The following is a 26,420-nucleotide window of genomic DNA, read 5'->3' as shown; positions in this document are numbered from 1 at the left end:
ACCCACACATATAACACATACATGCACACACAGGAAACTTTAAGAAGAAAGATTGACTTATGGACACATTTCTCCCATTACTCAAGCTTTCTTCCCATATCCCATGTCCTTGTAAAGGAAGGTCACCTTTGCCTCTTTCCCTTATGGATGTGATCCTGGCTGGGCTCACCAAATTCCTGAGGTGGGAACAGAGTTCCTTGTCTGAAGCATTAATTGAGAAGACACATGCGTAGGAAGCCCCGCTGGGCTCTGCAGCCTGGGTTGCATCTTGGTTTAAGTGCACTTACTGGGTGTCTCTGTCTCATTCACAGCCACCGCTCTCGCCAACCCAGTTCTGTCGTCCTTAGACGTCGAACGGATTTTATCTCAAAAGATTTCCAGTAAAAAGGATGAAATAAAAAAAGTCTTCCAGATACTCGACCCAAACCACAGCCAGACGGTGACTAAGGGGGAGCTGAAGCGCACCATCACGGCTTTCCTCATGCCGCTCACCAAAGATCAGTTCCAGGACTTGCTGGCCCAGGTAGGATGAGCAATGCTTGGTGTGGACTGTTTTGGAAAAGCCAGGGGAGCTGGCAGAGGAGCACGTGGCCTGCTCTGTCTTCCCCTCACCCTCTTGCATGAGCAACTGGAGCCTTGTTCATTGTTCATAATTCACTCAAGCTCTGGCCAATTTGGGTGGCGTGATCAGCGTCCGGGTGCTCATAGCACACAACAGTGCAGCTCTCATTTTTTCCTTTAAAAAACTCCTATATAAAGTATTTGGTCAGTTTATGTGCATAAAGATTGGATTGCTTTCTTTTTGATTTTTTAAATTTTATTTTTAAGAGAGGATCTCACTATGTATCCCTGGCTGTTCTGGAACTCACCATGTAGACCAGGGTGTCCTCAAACTCACAGAGATCTATCTGCCTCTGCCTCTCAAGTGCTGAGATTCATGGCATGCACGTCCAGAACCAGCTTAAATATTTTTTAAACTATTTGTGTTTGAGAGAGAGAGAGAGAGAGAGAGAGAGAGAGAGAGAGAGAGAGAGTGTGTGTGTGTGTGTGTGTGTGTGTGTGTGTGTGTGTGTTTATATTGCATATGAGGGCAGTACCTGTAGAAGTCAGAAGAGAGCATCAGATTCTCTGCAGTTACAGGTGGTTGTGAGCCGCCCGATATGGGTGCTAGAAACAAAATTGGGGTTCTCTGCAGGAGCAGTATGCTTTGGTAAGTCCCAAGCCCCTCAATTTGTATTTTAGAATGTATTTCAGCCCTTGTTCTCATATCAAACTTTACAATGTTTCCCACGTAGTCTGGTGGTCAAGGCATCCCGAGGTCATCTGCTAGGTGGGGATGTCACGACCTTCCAGGCTGAGCAGGTGCTTTAGAGGGTCCAGTGTTTGCTGTGCAAACAAGAGGATCGGAGTTTGGGTCCCCAGAGCCACAAATAAATGGGCACAGTCCTATACATCTGTAGCCAGTCGTGGGAACGAAGGGAGGGGTGGGGACAGGCAGATCTAGAGGCTCTCTGGCCAGCCAATGATAGAGGAGGCTTTGCATATGTGTGCACATGTACATACACACACATACACACAGCATGCACGTGAATGTATGCACACAATAAATAAAATTTTAAAAATGTAAGAAACGCGTAGGTTAAGGGGCATCTACTGTGTACTGCAGCAGTGCTGGGCACGGGCTGGGGTGGGGCACATTTGGAGGGAGGCCTGACCACCCTCGAGGGTCTCATAGCTCAGGAGACATGGAGTTTAATAAGGCCTGGGACAACTGGACTTACAGGGAGCCGACTTCCTGTTACTGAGGTTGGGACTCCAAGAGAGACAGTTGACTTCTCTGCCATTGAGTTTGGGGCAGATGTCAGTGAAATGGTACAGAAAGGAAGGTCATTGTGGACGGTGTGCAGCTGCGGGGGATGCCAGGGCCTAGGGAGGCATACACATGGTGAGGCCTTGGGACAGTCCCTAGTGTGCCCCAACCAGGAGAGTGGCAAGAATAAAAGATTTCTGATTCAAGCCCTCAGGGTCATAAGGAAAGGAAGGTAAAGTCAGTGGGTGTTCAACACTAGTAAGTCTGTGAGGATCACAACAAGAGCGGGGAATTAGCCAGGATATAGGGAGCTCAAGGACTGAACTTATGCACATGTGCACCCACACACATGTAATCACACTTTCCTCCTTCATTCTTTTTTTTAAAGATTTATTTTATTTATTATATAGAAGTACACTGTCACTGTCTTCAGACACACCAGAAGAGGGCATCAGACCTCATTACAGATGGTTGTGAGCCACCATGTGGTTGCTGGGATTTGAACTCAGGGCCTCTGGAAGAGCAGTCAGTGCTCTTAACCACTGAGCCATCTCTCCAGCCCTCCTCTTTCATTTTTAATCATAGTCTGGCTTCATGCTATGGTGGAGCTTTTAAAAGCAGATTTCATTTTAGAATTTGATGTCTGCAGCTCTCCCAGGTAGATTTGCACATGTTAACCTAGGGGGATGAGGTTACAAACATAGAAGTTCAGTGGACAGTACATGTTACCAGTTCTTGTTTCAGCCTTAGGAGTTCATCACATTTCTCCCACTGACTTTAAAAAAATCGCTCAATTTAGAGTGTGTGGTAGAACACACTGTAACCCCAACACTAGGGAAACTAAGGCAAGAAGATCTCAAATTCCAGCCTAGCCTAGGCTACATAGCGAGCTGGAAGCCAGCCTGGGCTGTTGAGTGTTGGGGCTTTTGTCTCTCCTTGTGCAGATCTCATGGTTCTTCCTCGGTCCTTTCAGGAAGTACTCAACCGTTTTTAGTCAGAGATATGTTTAGTTCTGTCTTCTTTCAAGCATTTGGTATTGTCCCTGTGGGCCCCCACAGATCTCTGTTTTTAAAACATTATATTCTCTGCATTTTTCAGAGTGGATATCAGGCATCTACCAATTCCTGAATGTACTAGGTTTTCCCTCCCGTCCCCTCGTTACTATTGGTCCATTATCTTCTGAGGCTGCAACTTTAGACATTGTGTTTTTATTTGTTTGTTCTTTTAAATATTTATTTATTTTATATATGAGTACACCGTAGCTGTCTTCTGACACACCAGAAGAGGGCATCAGATCTCATTACAGATGGCCGTGAGCCACCATGTGGTTGCTGGGAATTGAACTCAGGACCCCTAGAAGAGCAGTCAGTGCTTTTAACCACCAAGCCATCTCTCCAGCCCTAGACATTGTGTTTTAACATCCAGCACTTCATTTGGCCTCTCTCTTCTGCTTGTTTAGAGTTCCCTCTTCTGCTTGCCTTTTACTTCCTTAAACACAGTGGAAAGAGCTGCTCTCCAGTCCTTCCCTGAAGCCTAACATGTTGCTTATCCCCCAGTTGCCCCTGCGGATGGGCTCATCTGTTGAGAAGGGTTATATGTCATGGTTGCCCATATTCAAGTATGTTTGGGTAATGACATAGACCAGATTTCTCCAGTGAAATACTGTGTGAGCCTTACAGGTAAACTTTCTAGCATTTACTTTAAACGGTGAATAATGGGCTAAAAATAACTTCACTTCCTATTTGTGTGTGTGTGTGTGTGTGTGTGTGTGTCTGTGTGTCTGTGTGTGTGTGTGTGTGTGTCTGTGTGTCTGTGTCTGTGTGTCATGTGGAGGTCAGTGGACAACTGTGGGTGTCAGTTCCTTCCTTTTACCCTGTGAATCCTAGGAATTGAACTCAGGTTGCCAGTCTTGGCAACAAGCCCCACTTACTCCCAAGCCATGTTGCTGGCCCAGGAATTAATTTTAATAATGGTTTTATTCAATCACGAATGCCATTGCATTTCACTGTCATCACTGTTCATATGAAATTATTTGTATTGTACCCTCTTTTAACATCTGAAGTCTTTAAACATGGTGAGCACCCACAGCTCACCACAGTGTCGCAGACCTGACTGACTCTGACATTTAGGCTTGAAACATTAGATTAACATCCCCAGTTTTTCAAACACAAGATATTTCTCAATAACAGAGCCAATGGGGTTTTCGAAATTCAGGTTAATTAGCACTAATAAAGTGAAACGCAGTTAGTCACTTTCATCGGCCACATCCCTGGTACTCAGCAGCCACGTGTGCTGTGGAGCCTCTGGCTTCTGTGCATCCCTCTGTCTTGCCTGCATGTCCCTCTGTCCTGCCTGCACAGGGCAGAGCTCATACCCTAGTTTAGATCTTCGATGTTCAGCTCGACTGCTCTGACGTTTGTGCACGCGTGGTTCCTGAGGTCAGCTTGACAACGTGGACTGATCTTGCAGTCAGAGGGTGGGTGTCTTCCAGCCACCCCCTCCTTAGGTGCTGTGGTAGTTTTTGCTTCTGCATATTGGTCTCACAGGCCAGAAAGACAGAGCTTTCTGTCTTTCTAAATATACTATTTTATTAATTATTTGGGAATTTATTATGTACATAATGTATTTTGATAACACCCACCCTTACTTCTCCCCAACTCCTCCCAGATCCACCAATCTCAAACTTCACGTCCTCCCATCTTCTAATGGCCAGTCTGTGCTTCCCCATACTCCTGGGTGTGACTGTCCCCTGGACCATGGGTGACCTGCGACCTGTCTCTCCTTCCCCGTGTGCCACAGACTGGCCCCAGCTCCTCATCTGGGGCTGGGGGCTGGTGAGGCCCATCCTCCTCCATGCTGGAATGTTGGCTGGCTCGATCACGGGCGGGTGTTGGGCTTCCGTCATGCTGCTGTAAGTTCCTGAGCACAGTGGACCTGTCATGTTCAGAAGACCCGCTCTGCTCTGCTCCTCTCTAACCTCTGGTTCTCAGGAACTTTCCATCCATCCCCTCTTCCACTAGGGCCTTTGTGCTGTGTGTGTGTGTGTGTGTGTGTGTGTGTGTGTGTGCGTATGCGCGCACGCATGCACGTGTGTACCTATTGTGCATATCTGTGTATGTACCTTTGTGTATGTGCACATGTGTGTGTTCATATGTGTATATGTTGTGTGTATATGGGAATGTGTGCATATTGTACATGCACGTGCATGTACATGTATAATATAGATGTGCCATTTGTGGATGAACATCCAATGGCATTTACTCTGTCCACTTTGACTGATCGTGGGTGCCTTGCCCACCATCTACTGCACAGAGAAACGTCACTGATGAGGTCTGGGAACTGCACTAATTTGTGGGTTTAGGTTACAAATTTCAAGAGCAGTTTGATGCACTGTGCATTTAGCAGAATAAGGCTGCCTCCCTCCCCACCCCCTTGGGTTTTAGGTAACCTGTGCTACTTTGACCTGGCCTGGAGAACACCATTGAGAACTGGAAGCTCTATCCCGCCCCCTCCCTACCCCCTGCCCCTTCTAGGTTTCAACCCCCTCTAAAACCTGCTTTCCCACTGTTGTTCTGCCACTGTCACGGCCTTGTGTTTTGAAAGCAGAGTCATAGGCAAGTTAGTGTAGAACACAGAGAATACCTTTTTCCTAAGCCATTTGAGAAGCTGCGTTGTTACCGGCAGACACTGTGCTATGGATTTCCTTCAAACCAGGGTGTTGTTCCCACATCAGCCACAGCCCCGCCTTGCCTCACCACTCCCAGGCAAGCCTCAGACAACAGTGCATTTGCCCCATGCCCACTCTGTAGGTCTGGGTCACGGTGAGACCCTGCCCTTGGTTCAGGGTCCCATTTGGTCCCTGTCGGTATGAGCCAGCTCCCCTGTCTTCCTTGGCTCTGCCTTCTGCTGTTGAAGGAGCCCCCGTGTGGGTTTGCCTGGGGCGTCCTTGGGAGCATGTGCTGGCAGCATCTCTAGCGATGTGTCCAGCAACCTTGTTCTCTGCTTAGGATACCCTGATTCCATGGTGTCCCGGAGCTGCTGACGCTTGCCTTAGCCACTTCAGAAGGGAAATCTGTCAGGCTTTCCGGGGTGTGCACTCTGTAGTTAATATTCCATGAGGGAAACTTGGAGAGGAGTAAATATTCCTTTTCTCATCTGACTTTCAATCTGTTCACTCACTGTTTACATATTCACAGGGACTCGCGGTCTCCTTGTAAGTGGGTTATGAATCATTATTTAATTCACCCCAGTGTTTAAATCATCCCCGTGCGGCCGGCAGGAGCCCCTCTAGTCCGCTTCCCACAGCCTTGGACACAACTCCATTTCTATGAGGATTTGCTTGCTTTCTGTATCCCCCTTGCCTGAGTCCTAGAATCGGGTGATTCTCAGGGTCTCAGATCAAGAGATGCTAGAGCGGACCTCTCTAGAGCTCTGCTAATTGTGTGTGAGTGGAGGAGGATGCCAGGGGCCAGGGTCTAGGCAGGGATGGCTCACATCACTGAGAGCCATCACCAGAACCTTCTCTGTGAGCACAGCTCTAGGAGTTCATGGTTCACACACTGACAGTAGCTCCACTTCTGTGTCACACAAAGCCCACTGTTCAAGCCTGTCTGTGCCTTCAGTTCTCCGCCAGCATTCTAGGGGGCACCTGCCTCTCCTTTCCCAGTGTCATCGCTGCCTGCTCCATGAGTGAGGAGTCCGGACTCCGTCATCCTCAGCACGTTTCTTTGCTCAGCCTTTCTGTTACCCGGCTCCTCTCCCCACCTCCTCCTAGTTTTAGAGGCTGCCCCAATTTTTCTCAGTCTTCCTGCAGCAACCTGACAGCAGAGGGCGTCGCATGCTGAGCCAGAGAGGCTGGTGGCTGTCTACATTTTTAATAGCAGCTTAACTAAGATCGAATGTATATGCCCTGAATGTCTAAGGAGCCCATGCTCATCCCGACTCGTCCTCCCACCCCTTCATCTACGGGGAGCGACTCATCCATGCATTGACACTGGAGATGCCAATTGTTTGCGTGTTTATTTATTTATTTTCTTCCTTCCTTTCTTTCTTTCCTCTTTGCCAGTGGCTCAGTGTGTAATCCTAGCGTGCCTGGAACTCACTGAGGAGATGCAGCTGGCCTTGATTTTCTGCCTGCCTCTGCCTGCCTGGTACTGGGCTTAAATGGAGTGTGTGACTCCTACCTGTCAAAGTGGACCGTTTATCATATAAATGGGATCACAGCCTGTAGTGGTTTGAATATGTTTGGCCAGGGAGTGGCACTATTAGGAGGTTTGGCATTATGGGAGTAGGTGTGTTCTCATTGGAGGAAGTGTGTCACCGTGAGGGTGGGCTTTGAGACCTTCTTCCTAGTGGCCTGGAAGACAGTAGTCTTCTCCTAGTGGCCTTCAGAACCAGATATAGAACTGTCGGTTCCTTCTCCAGCACTGTGTCTGCCTGGATGCTGCCATGCTTCCCGCCATGATGATACTGAACTGAATCTCTGAACCTGAAATGTCCTTTACAAGACTTGCCTTGGTTGTGGTGTCTGCTCACAGCAATGGAAACCCTAACTAAGCCACAGCCCATGCATGCCCACAGCCTGTGTGTGCTTCCGTAAAAGGGCTGCTTTCATTAGCATGGTTAGAGCTCCCCTGTGCTGGGCAGCACTGGCATCCTTCCAAGGCTGTCTGCTGGGCCCCACGTGTGGGTGTGCCAAAGCCTCCAGCCTTTGGGGTCTTCAGGTTGTTTCTGCCCTCTGATGTTTGTGAATATGGCCGCCATGAACACTGATTCACTCTCTTGGGGACCTGTTGAGGTTGGGGTGGCTCTAACATGGGAATATTTCTGACATATGAAGACCGTTTGCCCTTATAAACACTGGGTGTTTCCTCTGAAGCCTGATATGTGACAAACACTTTATACTAAATAGAGAATTAAAATACAATCTCTGGTTGGGCGTAGTGTCACACATCTTTGATCCTAGCACTCAGGAGGCAGAGGCAGGTGGATTGAGTTTGAGGCCAGCCTGGTCTACAGAGCCAGTTCCAGGACAGCCAGAGCTACGCAGAGAAATGGTGCCTCAAAAGAAAATCTCTCTGTTGTCCTTACAGCCACAGTCTGATGTCTTTTGACAGTAGAGGCAGCCTCTCCAAGCTAAGCAGCAATGCAGGAGGAGAAGAGTACAGGAAGCACAGCTTAGACGTGCTTTCAAAAGCAACCATCTCCAGAAGAAGATACTGGGCACTGGAGACCGTTTAAAGAGTGGACCTTGGCTATCTCCCTCTAACAACAGGCAGGCTTCCTCGGGACCTGGAGCCTCCAGACCCATGGTCAGTCACGGGGGCCAAGGTCCCGGGAATGAACTGAGTGACTAGTCCATGGGGTGACACCCTTCCTCCTCAGTTGGTAACACAACTGGAAAGGCATAAAACCAGTAAAAGACTTCATAGTAATCTACCCCAGGAGTTAGAACGGAGTTCCGGAAGCTGTCTGTACATATTTAAGCTCTAGTGGTCTTGGAGAGCCACATCAGGGTATTTAAGGTTCGGGCATCTTAGACTTTGCGGTACCTGCTCTGTGTTTCCGTGAGGAGTCTCTCAGTACAAACCTGGTCTCCCCTCTTGTTGCATCTGCATCCGCCTGTGGAGGCAGGAGTTCGACCTTGGCTGCCTTTTTCCATTGCTCCCCATCTTATTTTTGGCCACAGGGTCTTTTCACTGAACACTAAACTTGCTGATTGGCTAAACCGATTGACTAGTAAGCCCCACCACCTGCCTGTCCCTCTGTCCCCTGGGCACAGGGTTCTAGGTATGTGCTTCTGTGCCTAGTCTTTCCATAGGGCATGGGATCTGATCTCAGGTCTTTTTGCTTGTGTAGCAAGCGTTTTACCCTGTAAGCCATCTCTTCAGCCCAGTCATAGGCAATTTAAAGAAATAAAAAAGTCTTGTGAGCAAATGGCTTTCAGAGAACTAAGCTGTGTGCGGCCCCTGTGGTACTCTAACTGAGAGAACAAGGCTGTGGGAATTCTCAGCCTGCTAGACACAGACTGTGAAACTCACTCATCTCCAGCTTAAGAGCTTGCTTCCTGCAGTCCACTTGTGTGTGGATGATGGTGAGTCTTAAACACTTAGAGCAGGTCCCTAACTCCCGCAGAGCTCAGTGCCGAGCGGGGTCTTCCTTTCTCTGTCTAAGGAGCTTAGCTCTGGACACCAGTCATGGCAGGCTGCATCTGCGGTTAGAATTGAGATGCGCTCTCAGGGACTCTGAGATTATTGACGTCTCTGTCATAGGATGTACAATAGGCTCTGGAGTCTCAGACCTCTGGCCCTGACTGGCAGCAGCACCATGCAGGGTGGCCAAGAACTGTGGAAAAGGACTCTGCAGGTGGCTTAGGGTGGCTCCAGTCAAGCCCTGAAAGTTGTCCTGGGCCTGGTTATTGAGGTAATCTGGCAAGATTACCATTCTCTCATCTTTTATATTCTCTCTCTCTCTCTCTCTCTCTCTCTCTCTCTCTCTCTCTCTCTCTCTCTCTCTCTGTGTGTGTGTGTGTGTGTGTGTGTGTGTTTTAAATGCTGTTTCTCAGGCACTGCCCACCGTGGTTAGATACAGCCCCGCTTATTGGCCTGAAACTTACCTCCTTGGCCAGGCTGGTTGGCCATTGTGTCCCAGGACTAGTCCATCTCTACCCTGTCCCCAAACTTAGGTTTCTAAATGTGGCTTCTGGGGATTGAACTTGGGTCCTTGTAAGTACTTTACCTACTGATCCCTGCCCCCAGCTCCCCTTTCTCTTTTATCTCATCACCCGGAACATCCAGTCTTGAACCACACGTCTGACAGGTTCTTCCCATCCTCTGTCACACTAGGAAAGCTTTGAACTGCCTGCTGCTGTCATGTCTGGCAGCACGCACAGCACTGGAAGCAGCAGTCACAGGTGCCGCCTGCGCAGGCCAGCTTCTCTGCAGGCGCACCGTGAGCCCGTATCCCTCTGGCCTCGTTTCCTAGTTACACATGTTTTAAATTGGGAAGAGAAATGTATCCTTTGGGGAACACTGAGATAACCATGCTAGGCTTTGCCACTTCAAGGCAAGGTAAATACCAACTCAGTTTGGAATCCTTAACTGTGAAGGACGCTGTGTGACAGGAACCTGTATGAGACTTTAAGAATATATTTTTATTGACCCTATACTTATATAAATTTTAGATCTGTAATCCTTCTTGGGCAATTATCTTCATTTTAAAAAGTTCAACTTTGTATTAGAAATGATTCTGAACTTACAGAAAATATCCATAAAAGCACTCATGGCACAGGAGTCCTCAGGCCCCTCCTCTTTGAACTGTCTGTGATACAGCCTGTCCTTCACTTTCTTCTCCTGGGATCTTCTGTGTGTGTGTGTGTGTGTGTGTGTGTGTGTGTGTGTGTGTGTGTGTGTGTGTGTGCACGCGCATGCACACATGCACTCACTAGCAATATACTTGGCATGCACAATGTACATATTTTAAAAAGACATTTATTTTTATGTGTATGAGCATTTATTTGCCTGTGTGTACGTATATGTACCATGTGTGTGCAGTGCTTGTGGGGGCCGGAGGAGGGCTTTCGATTCCGTGGAACTGGTGTTACAGATGGTTGTGAGGCATCCTGTGGGTTCTGGGAACTGATCCTGGGTTCTCTGAAGGAGTAGCCAATGCTCTTTACCCCTGAGCGACCTCCTTAGCCCAGGGCATACTTTTTTATCAGTAAAGATTTACAGTACAAAACAAGGTCTTCACCTTGTGCTGTTCCATACATATTTGTAGTGCTAGTTTTTTTGTTTACCGCCCATCACGCTTTCACACACCCCCACCCCTTCTTCCAGGCAGTCCTCCCTTCCATATTCCCCTTCTTCCCTGCAGCCCTCCCTTCCATCTCCCCTTCTTCCCTGAAGTCCTCCCTTCCATATTCCCCTTCTTCCCTGCAGTCCTCCCTTCCATCTCCCCTTCTTCCAGGCAGTCCTCCCTTCCATCCTCCCTTCTTCCCTGCAGTCCTCCCTTCCATCCTCCCTTCTTCCCTGCAGTCCTCCCTTCCATCCTCCCTTCTTCCCTGCAGTCCTCCCTTCCATCCCCCTTCTTCCCTGCAGTCCTCCCTTCCCTCCCCCCTTCTTCCCTGCAGTCCTCCCTTCCATCCCTCCTTCCAGGCAGTCCTCCCTTCCATCCCCCCTTCTTCCCTGCAGTCCTCCCTTCCATCCCCTTCTTCCCTGCAGTCCTCCCTTCCATTTCCCCTTCTTCCCTGAAGTCCTCCCTTCCATCCCCCTTCTTCCCTGCAGTCCTCCCTTCCATCCCCCTTCTTCCCTGCAGTCCTCCCTTCCATCTCCCCTTCTTCCCTGAAGTCCTCCTTCCATCTCTCCTTCTTCCCTGTAGTCCTCCCTTCCATCCCCCTTCTCCCCTGCAGTCCTCCCTTCCATCACCCCTTCTTCCCTGCAGTCCTCTTCCATCCCTCCTTCCAGGCAGTCCTCCCTTCCATCCCCCTTCTTCCCTGCAGTCCTCCCTTCCATCCCCCTTCTTCCCTGCAGTCCTCCCTTCCATCCCCCCTTCTTCCCTGCAGTCCTCCCTTCCATCCCCCCTTCCCCCATCCCCCCTTCTTCCCCGCAGTCCTCCCTTCCATCCCTCCTTCCTGGCAGTCCTCCCTTCCATCCCCCTTCTTCCCTGTAGTCCTCCCTTCCATCTCCCTTCTTCCCTGCAGTCCTCCCTTCCATCCCCCCTTCTTCCCTGCAGTCCTCCCTTCCATCCCCCTTCTTCCCTGCAGTCCTCCCTTCCATCTCCCCTTCTTCCCTGAAGTCCTCCCTTCCCTCCCTTCCATCTCCCCTTCTTCCCTGCAGTCCTCCCTTCCATCCCCCTTCTTCCCTGCAGTCCTCCCTTCCATCCCCCCTTCTTCCCTGCAGTCCTCCCTTCCATCCCCCTTCTTCCAGGCAGTCCTCCCTTCCATCCCCCTTCTTCCAGGCAGTCCTCCCTTCCATCCCCCTTCTTCCCCGCAGTCCCCCCTTCCATCCCTCCTTCTTCCAGGCAGTCCTCCCTTCCATCCCCCCTTCTTCCCTGCAGTCCTCCCTTCCATCCCCCCTTCTTCCCTGCAGTCCTCCCTTCCACCCCCTTCTTCCCTGCAGTCCTCCCTTCCATCCCTCCTTCTTCCTGGCAGTCCTCCCTTTACTTTCACGTGTATTATTTTTATGTGTAATCTTAGCCGCAAGGCTGAGAAATGATGTATCTTCTATTCTTAAGTTTAAGCTGCATACATGAGGAAGCATGTTTGCTATGTCTGCCTGTGTCTGGCTTACCTCATGTAACCTGATGACCTCCAGTTCTATCCTTTTTTCTGAAAATGACGTAGTTTCATTCTTCAGAGCTGAATAAAACCCCATTGCCTATGTTCACCACACTTCCCCCTTCACCCGCTGATGGGCATGTGGGCTACATCCATAGCTTGATTATTAATGGTGTGGCAATGAGCACGGACGTTTAACTGTCTCTGTGGCGTTCAGGTTTAAGGTCCTTCATTACATACCCAGGAGTGGTACAGCTGGGTCACATGGCAGTTGTGTCTCTAGTTTCTGCGAGCACTCTGCATGTTGATTTCCATATGCTTACACTAATTTCCATCAGCCTTTAAAATTTTTTTATGACCAGAGTGGGATAGAAACAACATTGGAGCTAAAAAAAAAAAACAAAACAAAAACCCAAAACAAAAAACCCTTGTCACTTAAAATTTTAATTTAGTGGTGTGTGTGTGTGTGTGTGTGTGTGTGTGTGTGTGTGTGTGTGTGTGTGTGCATCTCTCTGTGTGTCCATGCTAGTGTGCAGGTACATGCCCATATATGCATATGCAGAGGCCAGAGCAAACTGTCGATGTCTCCCTCCCTGGCTTCCCACTTTACTGCCTTGCAGCAGGATCTCACTGATCAGGAAACTCACTGTTTTGGCCTGGAATGGTTGACCAGATAGCTCGTGGATTCCCCCTGCTTCCAATTGCATGTGCGTTCATACCTGTTGTTTTTTAAAGCAAGCTTGCTTGCTTGCTTTCTCTCTCTCTCTCTCTCTCTCTCTCTCTCTCTCTCTCTCTCTCTCTCTCTCTTTCTTTCTTCTTTCTTTTCGAGAGTGCTAGAGAATTCAAATACAGGTCCTTCGGGTTACAGAACAAACACTCTTACCCACACTGAGCCATTCCCTGAGGCCCTCTGTAGACTAAATTTGCATTTTTCTGATGACTAGGGAGGTTGGGTGTGTATTTATTTACGTATTTATTAGCCACTTAGCCTCTTGAGAACAGCTCGTTCAACTCACCTGCGTACAGATTACTTGTTCTTTTGGTATTTAATCTTTCAAGTTCTTTATAGACTCTGGATACTAATTCCCTGTCAGCTGGCTGGCTGGCAGAGCTTTCCTCCCACCCGTGCCTGCTGCTTCTCTCTGCCCATTGGCCCTCTGCTGAGAGAAGCTTTGAACTGTGTGCTGTGGCCCTGAGCTTCGGGTATTTTTAGGAAGCCCTCGCCTGTGCCCATTTCTTTAAGTGTTTTTCCTGCATTGCCCTTCAGAGCTCTCAGGGCCTTTTGATGCATTTTTTTTTTATTTTTTATTTATTTATTTATTTTTTGTGCAGGGCAAGCCAGGAATCTAGTCTCAGTCTTCTGATTCTGGGTGTCCTGTGTTTTCAGCATCATGAGTTTAGGGGAGGCTGACATCTGTCCAGTGTGTGCTCCTGGCTGAGAATAAGGGGCCAGTGATTGTGTGTAGATTTCCTTCCGGGTCCTTCAGACTGTCCTATTGGTTGTAGGTTGTGTTTATGTCAGCCGGGTTTGTTGCCATGGCTGTGCAGTGTAATTTGGGTCTTTTGCACTTTTATATGATGTTTTGGGTTTTGTTTTGTTTTTTTTTTTTTTTTTTTTGCTTTCTGTAAAGAATGCCACTGGAGTTTTGACAGGGGTGGCCCTGACTCTGTAAGTCACTTTCAGGAGTGCAGCCACTGTTTTCATGAGGTTAATTCTTCTGACTGACGTTCATGGCAGGTCCTTGCTATCTTCATGTGTGGCCTTCAACACACTGAAGTGCATTTTGTTTTCTGGGGAAAAGTCTTCAGACATCAGAGAAGTTGGTAGTCTCACAGTTCTTCATATAATTCTTAACAACAAGGACTAACTTCTCACAGTGCAGTGCCAATCTCGATTGATTAAAGCATTTTATTTAATCTATAACTCATGCCAACTCATTTGACCCAGTGTGGCCAACAGGATGGCTCAGGAGTAGTTTAAGGTGCTTACCGATCACCCTAACAACTAGTTCACCCTCCGGAACACACATGGTGGAAAAAAAACTGCCTCTGCCAAGCTGTCCTCTGACCTCCCCACCTACACTGTGGTACACAGTCCCTTCCCCAAGAAATCAAGAACCTCAATTAGAAATTTATTAGAAAGTAGCTTTTAACAGTGGCAGTTTCTACCTTGAAACTAGATGAACGTCTCCACTCTTCCCACAGCTAACAGTTCCACATATGCACAGGAAATGTTTGCCCTGATTCTGTTTGATTTATATGTCAATGCTAGATTTATCTGAGGTCAGATGTTTGGTAGTATCGTAAACCCATGTTGGCTTTTCCTTGGGCACAGACTAACCTCGTTCTTTGCTCCCTGAGGCCATGTATCAGTTTTGACTCCCCGAAAGAACTCACAAATGTCTACCAGTGTCTGTTCCCTTAGCAGTTCCGGCATTCCGACATTACAGACTGGGGAGCCTGCTGTGTTGTCTGTGGCTGGAGTCTCAACTCTCTAACATGTTGTCATTCTTCCCATCTGACCATAGATCCCGGTCACCAGCCTGGGTAATGTGCCGTACCTTGAATTCCTCTCCAGGTTCGGTGGAATTGATATAAACATCAATGGTATAAAGAGGTAAGTCTCTCTCTCTCGCCACGTTAACATTTGAAATCTGAAATGATATATAGAGTCAGGACACAGGTCGTTAGAGCCAGGCCTAGTAACACATCTGTATCCATGTCTGTACCTCTTTCTTTTCTCTCTGAGACTGAGACTTGCCGTGCGTGCCATGCTGGTCTTAATCTCATGATCCTCCTGCCTCAGCCTCTCAGGTGCTGGGGCTTTCGGCATGCACCACGAGGCTCGGCTTGATCTGCATCCCCATAGAAAACACACAGGCAGAGCTTCTCTGTGTAACACTTAACTAATCCTCGGACAACTTTATTTAGAAAGAAGAATAAGGCTGTAATCAAACATAAACATAGCAGGTAACGTCACGTTTAAAATATCCCTTGTACAATACATTTTAAATCTGGAAATAACAGGTTTTCATACTACATGTGAGACGCATTGTCTTTTGTACATTTTTGTGCCATTCACTGGAAAGCGAGTGTTTCCTTGGATGGAGACAGAATACTAGAGGTGTCATAAGATCACCTCAGTGCTTCAGGATTTTAGCACAGAGGTGGGGTTCACTGGCTCACCGCGGCCTGTGGGTGCTGCCACAGAACCTTCAGTGCCTCTGCCAGCAGCAGTGCTTTGGGTTCTCGTTTATAGTTTAGGAAATAGTTTCAGAAAGGAACTCCGCACTGCTTCTCTGACTCTGAACAAGCCTCGTTTTCTGTGAAGCGTGGCAAACAATTACAATAATTAAATCTGGGGACTGGAGAGATGACTCAGCAGCTTAAGAGCCCTTGCTGCTTGTCTTAGTTAAGGTTTTATTACTGTGGAGAGACATCACGGCCGTGACAACGCTTATAAAGGGAAATATTTAATTGCGGCTGGCTTACAGTTCAGAGGTTTAGTTCACGATCATCATGGTGGGAAACATGGCAGCGTGCAGGCAGACGTGGTGCTGGGGATGGGGCCGAGAGTTCTACATCCTGATCAGTAGGCAGAAGAAGGGGACCGTGTTCCACACTGGGTGGAGCTTGAGCACTAGGAGACTTCAAAGTCCGCCCCACGGTGACACACTTCCTCCAACAAGGCCACACCTCCTAATAGTGGCCATTCATTCAAACACATGAATCTGTGGGATCCATTCCTATTCAAACCACCACAGTGCTCTTTCAGAGGACCTGAGCTCAGTTCCCAGCACCCATATCAGGCAGCTCATAACTGCCTATAACTCGTTTCGTGGGATCCAAAGCCACCTTCCGGCCTCCATGGGTTCCACATTCATGGGCATATAGACATGCATGAATATACACTTATACACATAAATAAAAACAGATGAGATCCTGTGCAGTTGGAACCTTTCAGTAGTGCACTTATAGAGTCACAGTTGACTCCCTTTCCCTCGACCCCTGCAGCTCAGGCACAAGTACCAGTGTAACAGAAAGAAGGGAGGTGATGGGGAGCCGGGGGCAGTGGAAAACTGGGGGTGGTGAGGAGCTGTGTCCCTTAAGACTTCTGTACAGCATCTCACCTATGCTGAACACTACTGAGCTGTGTAAATGGTCCAGTGGCCCTTCTTTTTCTTTTTGTGGTAATAAGAGATTGAACCCCAGAGGCCTCACACATGCTAGTCAAGTGCTTTCTTTATCCATGGAGCTGTACCCCCAGTCATAAAGACAAATTTTTATGGCTTTCCCCCATTAAATCACAATAAAAAAGTCACTAGTGAGATAGCTCTAGTTGTGCTGACAGATCTCGGAAGTTCACGTGGTCAACCTTAATTCCTTCACTGCTCGGTATTGCTGGGGGTGGGGCCTGACGGAAAGCAGTTGGTTTCTGGGTAGGAGCTATGGTGTGGGAAGGATGTTTTCACCTTTATGGGGTCTTCCTTTCATGGGACGAGATCATTTACCTCCAGGAGTGGCTTCTGTGGAGCCAGGGTGCTCTCAGGGTCCTTCTTCCATGTGTGTCAGCTCCTGCACACATGCCTGCTCTTCTACACATGCCTGCCTGTCCTTCCACATGCGCCTGCTCCTGCACACGTCTTCTCTTCCATACACGCCTGTCCTTCCACTTCTGCCACCTACTGAAAGAGCATGAGGCCCTCATTAGAGACCCTGAGCTCTGACCTTCCAGTTCTTAAACCAGCTCCTTAAGTATAAGCCAAACACAATTCTATCCATTATAAATTTCCCAGACTTGGGTATTCTGTCACAGTACCAGAAGCACACTTACATATAGTGCATGGGTGGGAGGCCTCAGTGCTCTGTTCCATGTTGAATAAGTCGTTCAACTGTGTGCTTTCCAGTCATTCAGAGGGCCTGGTGCTATACAGACTATATCTATTCTCTTGACCTATTTGTAGGATGATATTGTTGGGTGTACCATGACCTATTTAAATATTCTTTGTTTAAAAAAACTAAAAAGATGTTTTGAAAAGCTGAAACAAATAAAAACAAAACAACAAAACAAAACAAACCCTAAACCTTCAAGAGCTGGAAAAACCAAAAACAAATCTGTGTGTGTATCTTACTATGAAACCGTAGACTGATGGCTTGAGATGAGAAGGACTCTAAGTTATTTTCTTAACCATAAGAGGCTAACGATTTAAACTAGACTTGAAAGAGTCTGACTCTGTGAAGCCAAGTCCTCTTGATGGTAGGAGGCCATGCATTCTGATCAAGTCTTCTCGCGGCTCCTGCAGGTCATGTACCATGAACAGCATTTCTCTGGAACACAATGAAAATGCTGGATAAAAGTCAGATATATAGAGGCATTTTAATGTATTGGTGGGCTGTCAGGAGTAGGATGCCTCAAAGAGGCCAACCTAAAGTAAGAATTGGAGTCCAGAGGAGGATACTTTCTGTTCAGTTGGCTTTAGTTCTGTGGGTGTTGGCCACACCGTAGTGAATTCCTGTCCACATCACAGTGAATTCCTGTCCACACCACAGTGAATTCCTGTCCACACCACAGTGAATTCCTGTCCTCATCATAGTGAATTCCTGTCCACACCATAGTGAATTCCTGTCCACACCATAGTGAATTCCTGTCCACATCACAGTGAATTCCTGTCCTCATCATAGTGAATTCCTGTCCACACCATAGTGAATTCCTGTCCACACCATAGTGAATTCCTGTCCACAACACAGTGAATTCCTGTCCACACCACAGTGAATTCCTGTCCACACCACAGTGAATTCCTCCCCACATCACAGTGAATTCCTCCCCACATCACAGTGAATTCCTATGCTCAGTTTTACTGTCCATCTGAAGTAAAGAAGCCAAGTGTGCTGCCATGGCGGGAGACCCAGAGAGAAGAGCCCTGCCGGCGGGCTTGCTCACGGTGGAACTTGGGATGCTGGGAACTCGAGGAGTAAACTTAGTAGGATGGTGAAAACGGAGTAAACCCACCCGAACACAAGACCAGCGGCCTGGAAGGCAGTGCTGACGGATGTAGGGATGTAGCACAGAAAGACGCAGAGAAGACAGGCACATGGGACAAAGGAGGAAGAGGGCACAAGAAATGGCTGTTCCAGGAAGATCTGCCCCGCTTTGTTCTGTGTGTCTTTAACAGCCTGAGTAATTGTGTTCCTATAACAGGACACGCAGCCTGGGGAGTCTCTAAGAGTGGAAATTATTACTGAGAGGTCCAGAGGCCAGGAAGCCCAAGATCCAGACCCCAGCACCACAGCCTTCTCCTCGCATCTTACTGGAGGATGGCGAGGGGTAGGAGTGCCTGCTACCCTGTCACAGGTCACTTCTTCAAGGCCCCGCTTTGTAGTACAGAGCACCAAAGTCTGGAGGGGACATTCAAACTTTCAAACTGTAGAAACGGAGGGGGGTAGAGAGAACAGAGAGAGAGAGAGAGAGAGAGAGAGAGAGAGAGAGAGAGAGAGAGAGAGAGAGAGCAGAGCAGGAATAAAGAGGCAACAGCTGGGAGTCTTAAACTAGATAAAGACAAAGAAACACTTACCTAACTGGTCACATTATGGTGGAATGGATGCAGAATGTCAGCGTCACAGAGAGCGCCAGCAAGATGTCTCAGTGGGTAAAGGCACAGGCTGCTAAGCCTGATGATCCGAGTTCAAAATACACACAGTGAAAGGAGATAATAGTTTCCTACAAGTTGTATCTCCACAAGCATGGTGTTAAAAAAAGTGAATTAATCAACATTTAAAGATCAGAGAAACATAAAGGCAGTGAGAAAGGACTCATCAATCACAGAATTCTGTGCTGTCTAAGAATGAGAGCAAGGCTTCCCCCTGCGGGATGCAGTACTGCCCTCTCTCCTTGCCACAGTGCCGCGGTATGCCCAGTAACTGGTGCCGGAGCGAGCTGCCCACCACTGCGGTGGTCTGACTGTGCTGGACAGTTTTATGTCAACATGACACAAGCTAAGGTCATCCGAAGGGAAGAAATGTCAATGTAAAATGGGGCTGCAGGCAAGCCTGTGGGGCATGGGGGGCACCCCTTGTATGTGGTGCCACTACTGGGTTGGTTGTCCTGTGTCCTATAAGAAATCAGGCTGAGCAAGCCACAGGGAGCAGGCCAGTAAGCAGCATCCTTCATAGCCTCTGCATCCGCTCCTGCCTCTAGGTTCCTGCCCCTCTTGAGTTCCTGTCCTGATTTCCTTCGATGATAAACACTGATATAGAAATGTGAGCTGAATAACCTCTTTCCTCTCTATAGAAATGTGAGCTGAATAACCTCTTTCCTCTCTGTTGCCTTTGGTCATGGTGTTTCATTGCAGCAATACAAATCCTGACTAGGACACTGGCTTACAGATTTTTAACCTCATGATGCTATGTGTGAGTGTGCCGTGAGTGCCTTCTACAGGCGTATGAACGGGGCTTTGATTGACAGGTGATGGGTTTTGGGGAAGTGATTGGATAACGAGGACTCCGCCTTCACTGGAGTAGCTTGTGATTAAACTTTGGAAGATGTAGTCTGGTTTGAGGAATAGACTCACTGGGGTGGGGCAGTATACCCTCTGGGCTCTCTCTACCCAGGCACTTCCTGAAACCGCTCCGTGTTACAGGCTGCCACGGCCGAGCAGACTCTGTTCTACCACTTGCTGCCTGGCAGCTGGAACCTCCATTTCATCACTGCAAGAAGAAAATAACTAAGACCGTGTGGAAGTTGTGAACATGTAACGGTCACATGATCACACAACCTCTGAGTCCCAGTCTTCTGCGAGCTAGAGGCTTGTGGTCCAGCTGTCCTGTGATGCTGGGCAACGGAGAATTGCTGCTTCTGGTCAGCTAGGGATGGGCCACCTGCTCTGGGGCGGGGCCAGGCTGGGAAGGCCCATATGTGGAGCTTTGATGTTTCCATGCCGGCAGTGGGCATCCATCATTGGAGACAGCAGAATCACACCTTTGCACTGTATTCAGGCCAGTGTGTGTCAGGCAGGTCCCGGATGATTCATTCCTATCGACTTGCATCAAGCAAGGGGCAGCCTGTTATTGCTGCGAGACTTCCAATCTGGGGCTGTAGCAGAATAAGTCTCCGCTGTGGTAGAGGTGAGACTTACTGTGGCTGCAGCACCTCCTTCCTGGAGAGACAGTTGTGGAGGCCACACTCCATGCATTGGCGTGCCGAGGAAAGACCAGTCAGAAGTGTTCTACATCACTTCTCTCCTGCCCTGGTCACTCTCACTACCCCAGAACCGGCTGCATATGAAAGTTACCACTGGAGCTCCTGGGTGTCCCATGGCAAGCCGTCTAGAGTGGAGCCAGCAGCAGGAAGGGATAGTTTGCCTGTAGGCGCAGTTATAACCCCAGGGATATTTAAGTCTATGATACATTCAAAATGGGGACTGCTGTCTCCAGTGTAGGGGAGCTTGTGTTCTCTAATACGGACACCGTTACTATCCATCCTACAGAAACACCATGGAGTGGTTTCCTAAAAGAGACAAAATATTCTCCTTTTCTTCCCACATGTTATGGAGGGGTTGTGGGGCTCAGGGGAACCAGCCACCCACACTAGGCAAGCTCTGCAGGGAGCTCCATGCTCAGCCTCGAAGAGCCCGCGTAACCACCATGATTGCTTCTGGTGAGCCCACTGTGCGGCGACTGGTCCCCATGGCGTTGGCACTGTGCTGATTGGATGCATTGTAATAGCCTTCCACATCTAACACCATCCTGATCTTGGTGATGTTTAAGAAACATTCTGAGCTCTCCCTTTGAAGACTAACCACAGAGTTCTGAAGAAGTTTCTGGACTATGATCCTTATGTTAAAGCTGAGTTCCCTATCAGAGAACAGGTGTGTGGTGGTGTGGAGTTGCTTCCCCACACAGGCAACCAGGATTCAAATGGATAAGGCAGGCAGCACTAGCAGAGCACAGATTCAAAGGGCAGATGGATGCGGAGCTGGTGCCAGTCAGGTAGCCTCACCGCAGAAGACCCGAAGAACAAAGGCTGTCAGCTGAGAGATGTAGGGCTGACAGGGGAGACGGGCTCTTCGCTGCAGAGAGGCAACAGTGCAGATTCTTCAGGAAAGGAAAGGGTCTGCATGGAAGAAAGCCTGGTATGCGACCATCTCTTGAACTCGGATGCTTCCGAGGCCAGTTCAGTCTGGGCAGGGCAGGTAGAGCCAGTGCTCAGGGTGGAGGAAGGAGAAGAGGAGGTGAAGCTCAGGTTCTCAGTAACATCCATCCAGTCTCGAGAGAAAAAGGGAGTGGGAAACATGTTACAAAATGAAGACTGGGGGCCAAATAAAAATACTTTAAATTTCATTTGAGAAGATGGGCAGCCAATTTGAGATGCTGGCTCAGCACTATAGAAGAGGCCAAAGAAAGATGATCAGGCTCGAAAGGCCTGAGGTTTCAGGGATGGCACAGAAAACAATGAACGTCTAGAACGCGATTGGCTGTGCAAATGGTCCCAGCGTTTCTGTGCCTTTAATAAAAGGTTTGGAGTTCACATACCAGGCCAGAGACAGAGTGGACGGACTGCATTGGAATCTTGTGAGCAAGAATCTGGGGGCTTTAACTGTGCACACTGAAGTCTTAGATCTGTACACTGTGATTGCTAGGCCACTTAAAAAAAATCACAGACGCAAATGTTCGACTTCCAGACAGGGAAAAAGGAAATGATTTTTTTAAAATATTTCACCTAGAAATAAGAAAGGAGAAGGAAATCTAGAACAAGTGGTAAAAATACAGACCACAAAGCAGATTGCCAGCCCCAAACTCCCATGCACATCATGCGTTATGCAACACAGTGTCAGCGCGCGGTAAAGCGGGGAGGCTGCAGACCGGATAAAGCCTCGCAATGGCCTTCAAAAAGGAAGATAGCTTCAGTAGGAGGAGAAAGCTGTGAGGAGAAAAGATGGAATTCCTCTCCCTAAAGAGAGTTAGAGTAACTGCTGGCTACAGGAAATGTGTATCATAAGACTTAATTATTGTAACATTTTGCATAAAGGACAAAGGTTGACCAGTTCCAGTTGGAGAAAAATGTAGGTATAGACACACAGAAAGGGAAAAAGAGAAAAGATTCTAAAAGTTGTGCTATTCTACACTCCTTGTCGATTTTTACTCTTAAGTACATCCTAGGAACAGTATTTTTCATTGGCTGAGTATATCACTAAAGCAGTATTAGGAAGCTTGCGTTAACACAAAGTTGGTTTGCTGACCCATCCTACCTTTAACGTGGGCACCAAACTGAACAGCTCTCCGCACTGGCTTCCTCCTACACAGAAAAAGTGGCGTGAGATGCTCCAAGGACCTCACCTGCCCCTCAGTTAAAGTCCATATTCCCGTTTATGGCCCACAATACCCCACTGCCTCTAAACTTGCCCTGCGTGTCTCTGACCCACTCATCCAGCTCCAGCTGCTTAATGCTGACTCCTGAGGGCTGAGCTCCTGCCCCGGGAGCTGCCTGGGGTCCCCTGTGTGTGGCCAGGAAGCTGTGTTGTCCTTCAGCTCAAGGATCTGTATTCACATGACATCTGAGCAGAGGCCTCCTATTACCTTCACCCCAAAGATTACCCATTTTCTGGCCTCCTGCTTTCCACCATTCTCCATTATCCTCACCCCGGCACACGACCACTCCATGCTCTTGTTTTATCCATCCGTGGCTCTCACTAGGTGGGGTGGTGTCCCGCTCACCACCCCAGCCTTGACTGACTGTGTGGGAGGTGATGGAGTACCGGCATGAAGGAGAGGGGCCCGGGCTCTGCCTCTTCTGTCTCTGCTCAGCACTCGTCTCTACCAGTCAGTCTGAAAGAAAGCTCTGAGGCTGGGTAGCAAACCCGAGGAGAGCTGAGAGGAAGAGCAGATGGAGACATGTATGACACGGTGACCCGGAAGTCCTTTACCAAGAGGCTCCTGGGGTCAGATAGGACCTGGAGTCTACTATAGTCAGATCGAGGGCAATAGAAAACAGGCTGAGAGCTGGTGAGCCCAGGCCTGGAACAGTGCTGTGGGCTTAGCTGAAGTGAGGTCTGGTGTCCATCAAGTCCCCACACCCCTTGAGGACGGTAGATCCTGTACTTCCATTTACTGATGAGGAAACAGAGGGCCAGGGATGCTCGTGCTTCTGGAGAAGTCACTCAGAAAGCCTGTGACAAAGCATTATACAAGTCCAGTGTCAACATCTGTTCCGGGGAGAAATGTTAACAAAAATTATTTTTATTTTATTTTCAAGGGTAAATGAAAATGAGGTAGATAACGGACAAACACTCAAAGAAATCCAGCTCACTGAAAAGGTAAGAGGAACTTAAAAAATGCTTTACTCCATACTGGTTACCAGCCCAGGCTGCTGACCCTACTGAGGGCTCTTAGTCACGTGGGCCTGCCACGCCGCGGCTCTTGACAGTGATCTTGTCTCTTGCGTTAACTCGGGACGTGTGTCAGCAGGCTGCCTGTCCTGTTTCTGTGTCAGTCATGAGTTTCTTGTCAGGATGAGGACACAACTTTTCCCGAGCAGTAAGCAGCAGCGTGGAGAAAATAACCAGGCAGCACCAAGCACAGGGTCTTCCAGTGAGGAAGCCTCCCTGTGGGCCGTGTGAGCCATACGGAGGAGGTAGAGCCACTCCGCCACTCGGTTAGGTCTCAGCATGGCGGGGTGGGGGTGGGGGTACCCATACCAGGCTTGGAGCTGAGACGCCTTTTTAAAATGCATCAGAGCCTGTCAGTTCCATGAGCAGTTTGAGAATCGTGGCTTAATTTACTCAATTCAATATGTTGGTTTGAAATTGGACACATTTTCTTTCTTTTCTGAACTCTTCTGAGACGTCCATACATTTCAAACTCAAAAATAACCAGAGGGCCACAAAATGTTTGCTTCCAGCTCCCTGGCTTGTCCTATCCACAGCAGAAGAATCCTGTAGCTGATCCTTTCAGAGCACTGTGTGTCCCCAAACCCGAGTCATATGAGTTGTTCTGAGTTGGAGCCCTGGCCTGGACCCCTGTGTAGCCAGCCCGTGGCTTATTCTATAGAAGCACTTGGTACGAGGAGTAACTGTTTTGGTTCTCATCTCTGTCTACATTGTATTTATCACAAAATGCTCCTTGGAAAGCCAGCAGCTTTTGGGTAGATAGGAGGTGTTGCCAAGAGTCCACAGTTTGTGGACATGGGTTGTAAATTATCAACAGCGAAGTTCCCCACCCTGAACCCTGTGGTCACATCTGAAAGTGGGGATCCTCACTCTCCAGCTTTTGGCCTAAGGCCTTTTTCAGTCTGATTCCTCCGCATGGAAGCCACCTGTGAATGAGTGAGTCAACGCTGTTAGGGTTTGGACGGGGCTATGGGGGTGAAAGGCCAGACGAGTACTCCATTCCAGGAGTTATCACCAGTAGATGTCACCATTCCAGGTCTCTCTACAACCCAACTGTGCCAAGCAAAACTGACCTTAGACACCATCATGGACCGGTTCCTCTCTTCGGGCACTGCCATCTTCCAGCCAGGTGGCCTCAGGCAAGGCCTTCTTACTAGGTTTAATCTTGTGTCACTGAGGCAACAGTGTTCACCTTGGAGGGAGTGCCACCCAAGAGGAAGCCAGGCAGCTTGGAGGTGAGCTGCCAGCTACAGCTTCTTTGTGAGGAGAGACAGAGCCCAGAAAACCACACAAAACATCTCTTTCACTATGCAGGGCCACCACACTGAGCAGACCCAGCCGCCGACCCATAAGTCCCTTTTCAGCTCCCTCTGTGCCTTCCTTCCAGGCTTCAGAGAGAGGTGGTTAGGAAGGAAAGCACCCTCATTTAACTACAGGCACCCATGGCTGTAGTTGAATCAGAGCCAAGAATACACAAACATACTTCTGAATTTGGAGGTCAGATAAGCACCACCAGTAGCCTAAGCCAGCCCTGTGTGCCCTCTCATGTGGTGACAGGCTCCCTCCTGTGCACCAGGTGGCCACCCAGGAAAACCACAGCAAAAGAGAGTGGCAAGCTTGTTGAGGAGGAGGAGAGGGGGTGGGTTGGGAGGGCCCCTGGTGGTTGGTTTTTGTTTAGACACTTAGCAGTGTGTGACTTTTGCTCGCTCTAGTCACAGTAGGAGTGAGAGACTGAGCATTCACTGGGATCTTCTAGGAGCTTCATTCTGTTGAACCTGTCTCCAGAGATTCTTACAAAGCAGCACCGCTCTCATCCCTGGGGGAAACTGAGGAAGGGGTGAGCATCCCAGTCATGGGAACACAGCTTTGGGTAGAGAAGGAGCCCCAACTCCAGCCTCCTTATCACTACACTGAGCTACCCTGCTTTCCGGGTCTCTCAGCAAACGTGCTGTGGCTGATTTTGCATTCGGCAGACATAGACCTGGTCAAGTCCACAGCCAGCCAGGGTCACTCTTCATCTGAGAGCAGCCTCTGTTGCCTCCACCACAGTGGTAACCAAAGCTGCCCTGCCCATGAGACCGCCTGTCTGTCTGTGGAGCGTCACTTCCCCCCGTGTTTTCTCTGGCACGTGGCCCTTTTCCACTCCTTCCCAGCCGAGTTACCTATTCCCTTGCCCTTGTCTGTCTTGCAGGTCCCAGCTCCATCCTGGGGTGCTAGATAAGTCCAAGGCCTCAGACTTAGTCGATAATTTTGAAGTCAGGACTCCAGTAGGACAAAGAAGGATCAAAGGGAAATGCCAGTGCGTGGTCAGACCAGTGATGATGTCAGTCTTTGCCCTGTTTTGTCATTTGTGGACCCCAGCATGAGGTTCGGTAGGGATGGAAGATGAGGCTAAGATGCGAAGAAAACCTCAGCCTACCCCCGGGTGGGAAGCACTAATTGCTGAGTATAGAGGAGAGCTGAGCAGCCTCAAGGGTTCTGCCTTGCCCAGGCACACAGTAAGAACAGGCAGAAATCCAGACCTTTCTCAACCTGCCACACACAAAACCAGTTCTTAACTGAAGACTGGAATTCAAGCATATGTCATACAGTTAAGGAGGCATAAAAGGAAAAACAGCCAAAGGCCCGGGCTGTTCACACTGTGTGGCTTTCCAAGTTAAAGAAACTCTCAAAAGTAGAAAGGATTCCAGGGCCTGGGTATTTGTGATTCTGGAACATCTGGTCGACCCAGTCAGCTGTGACTAGCATGTCTGTTGGACACTGAGTGATCCCATACAGCTTTGATAGGATTACCCCGGTGCCTCAGAATTGTAGGATGCAGCCTGCATCATTTCAGACGTAATTGGTGAATCATTCAAGAGAGCTGCCTATTTGTTTTCTGCTACCCCAGTGGAGAAGACGCAAGAGTCAGGGGTAGGTCATTCTTCCTAGACAGGTGAGATTTCCTTTAAAA

General features: G+C 48.7%; 1 protein-coding gene across 1 annotated transcript in view; it reads left to right on the top strand.

The window, feature by feature from the left end:
- The window catches only part of Efcab6 (EF-hand calcium binding domain 6), a 182,008-nt gene that overhangs the window by 24,200 nt on the left and 131,388 nt on the right, over window positions 1-26,420 (top strand). The window contains exons 4-6 of the mRNA XM_032918784.1: window positions 312-523; window positions 14,615-14,703; window positions 23,335-23,395. Coding sequence (XP_032774675.1) covers window positions 312-523; window positions 14,615-14,703; window positions 23,335-23,395 — 362 coding nt within the window. The remainder of the gene's footprint in view (window positions 1-311; window positions 524-14,614; window positions 14,704-23,334; window positions 23,396-26,420) is intronic.

This window comes from Rattus rattus, chromosome 1 (assembly GCF_011064425.1).
Source record: "Rattus rattus isolate New Zealand chromosome 1, Rrattus_CSIRO_v1, whole genome shotgun sequence".
Lineage (NCBI taxonomy): Eukaryota > Metazoa > Chordata > Mammalia > Rodentia > Muridae > Rattus > Rattus rattus.
The sequence above is the reverse complement of the archived record's forward strand: the minus strand, read 5'-3'. Positions and strand labels throughout refer to the sequence as shown.